Raw genomic sequence first — 6,630 nt, 5'->3', positions numbered from 1 at the left:
GTTGCCTATCTCCAGCAAGATATTTCGAGGGCAACATGCAGGGTACACGTAGAACAGGTCGCCGCCACAGAGACGTAAAAGTTCTGTTGTAGATTTAATTAACAATCAAACTTACAAAAAAATTCAAAGTCCAACAAACAGAAATAAACCCAAACCAGAGACACAAAGAAACCGTGAGGAAACCAGGGAGAAGGGATGAGTATCAGTGGCGTGGAGTAACAAGACAACCTGGGGAGTAACAGTCTGTGATTTGACTAATTAGAGACATGATTACATAGTCATCCGCTAATTGAAAAAAACCATCTGTTTTATGTGGCTAAAAGTTAGTTTGGCATAAAGTGGAGCTAATGTGCTAACAAAGATCAAGTTTAGGACAAACATAAATACTAAAAAAAGAAAAAAAGTCCTGATGATACATTGTGAAAAACAACAAGACTAATGGAACTAAAATGTCCTTTGTAAAAGAAACTATGAATCTTGTGAACTTATAGACAAGAAATGTTACAAGAAATTCATAAGGAACACTCTGTTATGGACAAAAGGACTCTTTGTCTTTTCTCTGTTTTATCTGCTGACATGTACACGGCTGCACGCTGACACAGGGCCATGCAGAGACCTGTGGAGGGGCGGGGGCTCATAGTTAAAACGCAGAACATTGAAAAATATCTTAAAACATCGTACAACAACATAGCAACAACCCATATTAGTCAAGAATCTAATATTTAATCAGATCATACTATATCATTGTCATCATTTGGGGACAATGCAAAGCAAATGCAGTTTATGTTTCCCTGATAGGTTTAATGTTGCTGTTTCTGCTGCTGACAGTCCTGGAGGGCTGAGCTGATCTGAGACTGAAGTTGTTAAACAGACCAGAGGAGAGAAGGTCTCTGGTTATGAAGTTATGAAATAAGTAAATTTACTTCTATTTTACTAAATAAACCCTAATAATATCTGACTGTTTATCCTCTATAACAACTTGGCTGCAGCCTGCTTTAAAGATCAAAAAAGCTCAGAGGGGTTAACTCTATGTCATTTTTCTATGTTAGCACCTCTGAGATCTAGAATTATAAGACTGAGAAATCAAGAAAAAGAAAATTCAGTAGCTGCTGGTAGGGGCCTCCAGACATCCTGGAGCCCAAAAAATGGTTGGGACAGTTTTAGATTATCAATCTAAAACTGTAGCAGTCGTCTTTTGAGAATGACAATGTTGTTAAATTTTATTTAATCCATTCAGAAGAGGGAGAAAAAAATTAAGAATAAATAGTGCATTTTGGATTTAATTAGGAAGTTTATTTTGTAAAATGCAAAGAATCGTCTTGATTGTTGTTCTGACTACCTGTGCTCCCCATCAATCTGTCCTCTTTTATGGTAGTGTGTGTGTGTATATATATTCGTAAATAGCATATTAATAAGCTTTATGATGTCATTTCAGGTTCAATGACCTGTGCTGTTTGGTTACACATTTTGAATGGTGTGCTATGACTGTCAGACAACTTATTAATGTGCGAAAAAAAGAGTTTGTGGGGATCAGATGTTTGTGTATAATTTCAAATAAAAACTTGTATTCCAGATGTGCTATAAAATTTACAAAGAACTTCTGTCATGTATAAATTTTTGAAAATCAAATTGTAATTTCTGAAAAGTTTTACATTATTACCATGTAATTTAGATTTTAATGTTTCTCTTAATGTGTTTAAGATAATTCTTTTTTATAGCTTTATGTAACACAACAAATCATTCTAAATTTAAAAATTATAAATCAGCAATGACACTTTAACTGCAAAACAGGAACGTTTTCAATAATTTTTATGTCAAATTTGTGGCAACCAGAAGCTACCATTAATTAGTTTGACGTGTTTTTAAATATTTTCTTAGAACGTCTTTCATTCCAGATTGACTTTTAAAATGTTTTTAATTATTTAGCTTTTTATTTCTTTGTATCTCTATTAAAAATGTTTATTTTTAAATTATTAGGATTTTATTATTTGCAAAGTGTATTATGTTACTTCTGTTTCATTAATTTTCTGCACAGCTCTTTGGTCCTGTTGCAGTTTAAAGTTCTCTAGAAATAAATCAGGAAGAGTAACTCCAGAGCTGCAGAGTTTAGATGCTGCATGTTCATTTCTGATGTAAAATAAAGACAAAAACTGAATAAATAAATTACTTCTGGTGTTCCTCTTCATGTGATTTAAAACTCATGTCACGTTTTTAGACTCAGTTCAGGGAAAATATCAAATGAACAAACTGAACCATGAATATAAAGATGATCAGCCAAGAAATGTTTCTTTTTCATTCATTTATTGATTTATTTTTCATTTCTGAGGTGAAGAGAAAGCTCCATTAGGGAGGTCAAGATCAGGTGAAAAAAAACTAAACTATTGATTTATTCAAATTCTACAAACATGTGGATCAAACTGATGAAGATAAAATTACATGTGAAAGAAAATGTTATAAGGATTTTATTTCATGATAGTTTATGTATTTTTATTGAAGACCAGTTCTTCTTCTTATCCACCTCTTGTATTCACACACATCCAAAATTGAGGCTGGTCTCTGACATGCATAGCGTTCTTCACCAAAAGAAATCACACCATAAATCTTGTCGTTGTACATCGCTGCTCCACCAGTGTCACCCTGTAGAAATATTTGTATCAATATATTTAGTTATGTTGTAAAACAGAAAAGTCTTCTAATCACTGCAGAGAGATATTCAAGAAACAAACTTACATAGCAGACATCCTTGTTCGGTGCCTCAGCATGGAATATAAACCCATGACTGTGCTTGAAGAGGGAAACACCAACAACTTTCATGTTGACACACTGAAGATGTGCTGGAATAGCAGCGGGGGGGTTACTGCAGAGAAACAAGAGAATCATTAACTTGTTCTTCCCTCAACCTTCTCTGTAGAGACAGAAACGAAGATTTTATTCTCATAACTTCAATATTTCTCTCACATCGCTGATTATTGGGGCCGGTTGTCGTTGCGCCCTCTCCTGCCAGCTGAACTGTATCAAATCTAAAACACAATAAGAATAAAATGTAAAAATACAAAGTAGAAAATTAATTGTTATGAAGAACAATTAAAGTGTCGGGCTCTGTTCCTTATCTGTGTTTATTTTGAGTTTCTGTGTCTCTGAGTCTCCGTGTTGTCCTGTCTCCCCTTGATCGTTTCCAGGTGTTTCTTGTCTCCTTGATTACTCTCTGTATTTAACCCCACCTGTGTTCTTTGTTCCTTGTCGTGTCTATCTAGTTTTCAGTTGTCACCTGTAGTGATCATTGCTCTCTGCTTCTGTGTTCTGGACTTTTGAATTTGCATCTTATTAAATCATCTACTTTATCGCTACCTGGGTTTGCTGCCTCTGCCTCACCACCACTCACACCGCAAAACCTGACAGAACAGAAAATGAATCCATGAAGGGCTTCATCCATTGACACAGGAGTGTCCACCTCCAGTCCTCAGTGTGTTCTGTGTCCTTTACATGTCTCTGGTCCAACACACCTGAGCTAAACGGGTTCTGGTTCTGCTGGTTGCCTGATTACCTGACTCAGGTGTGCTGAAAGCAGAGGCAGCAGGACTGGAGGAGTGAAGACAGAAAACCTGAAGTCATGTTTTTGATCAGAGAAAGACTTACGCTTTAAGACGATAACTGCAGTCTGGTAGCCGAGCAACTGGGACATCTGTTACTGGTGTCTGAAGCTTCAGCAACATGATGTCATGGCCCGGGTCGTAAATCACAGGAGTGGGTCGGATTACCCGATACTGCAGCATAACAGTCCGTGGATGAACTTTTAACACTGCTATGTTAGTCCTGCAGAAAAGGTTAGATTATAATGAACAGACAGAAAACCTGATAATCTGCAGATAAAACTGTCTTCATGTTTCTTTCCTACCATCCTGGCTCCAACTTCCAGCAGTGAGCTGCAGTCAGGATCCACTGAGGGTGGATCAGAGATCCTCCACAGCGGATTTTTTCATTACCCTTGATGTTCTCCAGCCGAACATGATAAAGACGCTCCGTGTCAGGACAGTTTTGACCTCCAATGATTCTCTTCTGCAGAGAAACATCTGAGTTCACTGAAACACCTGAAGAAGAAACAGGAGGACTTTACTCAGAAATCAGGAGCAAACATGGCTGCTGGAACAGAAAACGGATAAACAGTTAAAGATTAAAAAGCATCACAGTTTATATGCAAAGAAGTTTCAGTCTGAAACAGAATCAGAGGGAAGTTTGAGAGTCACAGAGAGCAGCAGCCTCACTGGAACCAGTGGAAGTGTCTCCGACTCACCCAGCCCCAGCAGCAGCAGAACCTTCAGCAGAGCCATTGCTGGTCCAGCTTCCTGTGAATGTCTGCAGTCCTGCAGCAGCTTTTAAACTCTTTTCACAACTTCCTGCTAGAAAGAAAGCCACCAATCACAGAACAGAAACTGATTGATGCTCTCATCTGCATACAGAGGAACTTTAACATCTCATTGTTTTAAAGAAACTTGAAGAGTTTTTGTTCCATTGACAGATTATTTCACTAATATCCAAACATTTTCCCCTCTTATAACTTAAATAATCAACCAATGAAACAAAACTTTTTCATTAATATTGAGGAATTGATTCAAAACAAGAAGCTCAGTTTTTCCTTATCTCAAGTGAACTGAGAAATTTGAACTACAAAAATAGACTAAAAATAAGTGGTAATTTTCTCATCCTTGTTTTCAGATTGATGTTTTTTTTTACCAAAATATTTTTATTGAAATTTTCCACTTTAGAAATACAATCATGTAACCATCTGAACAAGATTTCCCTGTAGCCATTACATGACATGACAGCAACTACTCTTTCTCATATCAGGGAAATTAAAAAGAAAGAAGGAAAAAAACAGTCATAAGAACAAAAAACAGCTTCTCAAAAACAGGGATATTCAATCAAATTACAACCAGGTTAGATATAATTGTACACTTCTATTAAGCATGGCACACCGCAAGTTCCAGCAAATCAAAACTCAAACAAACCCTCTGCCAAGTCTAAGTCCTTAAAATTATTGAAAGGACCCCAAAGCCTCTCATAAAGACATTGTTTATATTTCCTAATATATGTTATTCTTTCTAGCGGCAAATTAGACGACATCTGCTTTATCTACTGCATGGCACTATAGCTCTGTTGGCATTTTTCCAAGCCAAAGCAATAATTTCTTTCAGATAATGAGCTTATATCTATAAAAGTACATTCTGATTTACTAAAGTTATGCTTCTCAGGGTATAAAGCTAACAGGAACAATTTAGGATCCAGTGATATTTGCTTTGAGAGAATTTTTTCAATGATATCTTTCACCTCTGTCCAAAAAGCTTTGATTTGTCTGCATTCCCACATGCAGTGTATTAGAGTCCCTTTAGAATTACACTTTACGCAAAGATCTGGGATGTTATTATTGTATTTATTTAAGTGCACAGGGGCAACATATACACGCATTAACCATTTAAATTGTAGAATTCTAAGACGGCTATTTATAGACATTGTGTGGGTTTTATTGCAAGCCCTTTCCCAATCCTGTTCACTGATATTTGATGATAGGTCCATATTCCAGTTCATAAGCTTATTATCAGCACATTATAAAAGTCTGAAATGATGCCCTTTCTTGATTTATTCCGAATCTTTAATTTTTCAAGCAATATAAGGGGAGGCTTGTTAAGATTACTGTAATTTGCTTTGACAAAACTTCTCAATTGAAGAAATTTGAAATAATGCTTTTTATCTAGCTTGAACTCTTGTTTTGTAACTCTCCAAATGACAAAAAATATATCAAAATTTGATAGGTAAAGGTCACCAATATTTTTTAAGCCTTGCAATGCCCAGAGCTTAAATGTTCCATCTGCCTTACCTGGAGCAATCAGCCGATTACCCCATATTGGACCAAATTGGAACATGCTATTTGGCTCCGCGAGGTATTTTCTAAAATCCTGCCAGATTCTAATCATATTTTTCAGAATAGGATTTGTAGTATATTTCTGTAACTTCGTTGGAGTGTCGGAGTATATGAATAATGGAAGAGCTAAACTTAAGTTATGGGACTCCATTTCTACCCAGTGAGGATTATCTTTATCTGCAAAATAAAACATCATAGTCCTTAATTGTGTGGCCCAATAGTAAAATTTAAAGTTGGGGCACTTTAACCCCCCTCTTTCAAATTGTAAATAAAGCAAAGAGAGGCGTAACCTAGACTTTCCATTGTTCCACATAAAGCCCAAAATGTTTTTTTTAGCCAAATGAATAATTCAGGAGGAGGCGGCAGGGGAATACTATCAAAAAGGTATAATAGCTTTGGTAGTATACTCATTTTCAGTACATTAACTCTTCCCAATAGGGATATCAGCAGGGATGTTGAGGCAGCTATTGTTTTCATTGGGGGTTTGTAATTAGATTTGACAACCTGATGTAGTTCCGGGAAAATCTGGACACCCAGATATTCAAAATGTTCCATTACTTTAAATTGCATAACCTCACTGATGGGATTAGTCCTTTCACCTACATTTAATACGGAATAGAAGATTTTGTATTATTTACTTTGTAACCTGAGACTCTCCCAAATTCCTGGATCACTTCCATCACCGCCAGAATTGACTGTTTCAGATCTGTTAG

The 6,630-nt window shown here is 36.3% G+C and overlaps 1 protein-coding gene across 1 annotated transcript; it reads right to left on the bottom strand.

Annotated features, from left to right (window-relative positions):
* Positions 1-2,487: 2,487 nt before the first annotated feature.
* On the bottom strand, positions 2,488-4,328 carry LOC106700008 (anionic trypsin-2-like). The gene is made up of 6 exons (XM_023332938.1): positions 4,292-4,328; positions 3,896-4,088; positions 3,637-3,813; positions 2,959-3,020; positions 2,731-2,834; positions 2,488-2,637 (listed from the first exon to the last, which is right to left on the bottom strand). The coding sequence occupies exons 1-6, from the start codon at positions 4,326-4,328 to the stop codon at positions 2,488-2,490; spliced, it is 723 nt and encodes a 240-aa protein (XP_023188706.1).
* Positions 4,329-6,630: the final 2,302 nt, after the last annotated feature.

Source organism: Xiphophorus maculatus, chromosome 4, assembly GCF_002775205.1.
Source record: "Xiphophorus maculatus strain JP 163 A chromosome 4, X_maculatus-5.0-male, whole genome shotgun sequence".
NCBI classification, from domain to species: Eukaryota; Metazoa; Chordata; class Actinopteri; order Cyprinodontiformes; family Poeciliidae; genus Xiphophorus; species Xiphophorus maculatus.
Note: the sequence above shows the minus strand (reverse complement) of the source record. Positions and strands in the feature narration are given on the sequence as shown.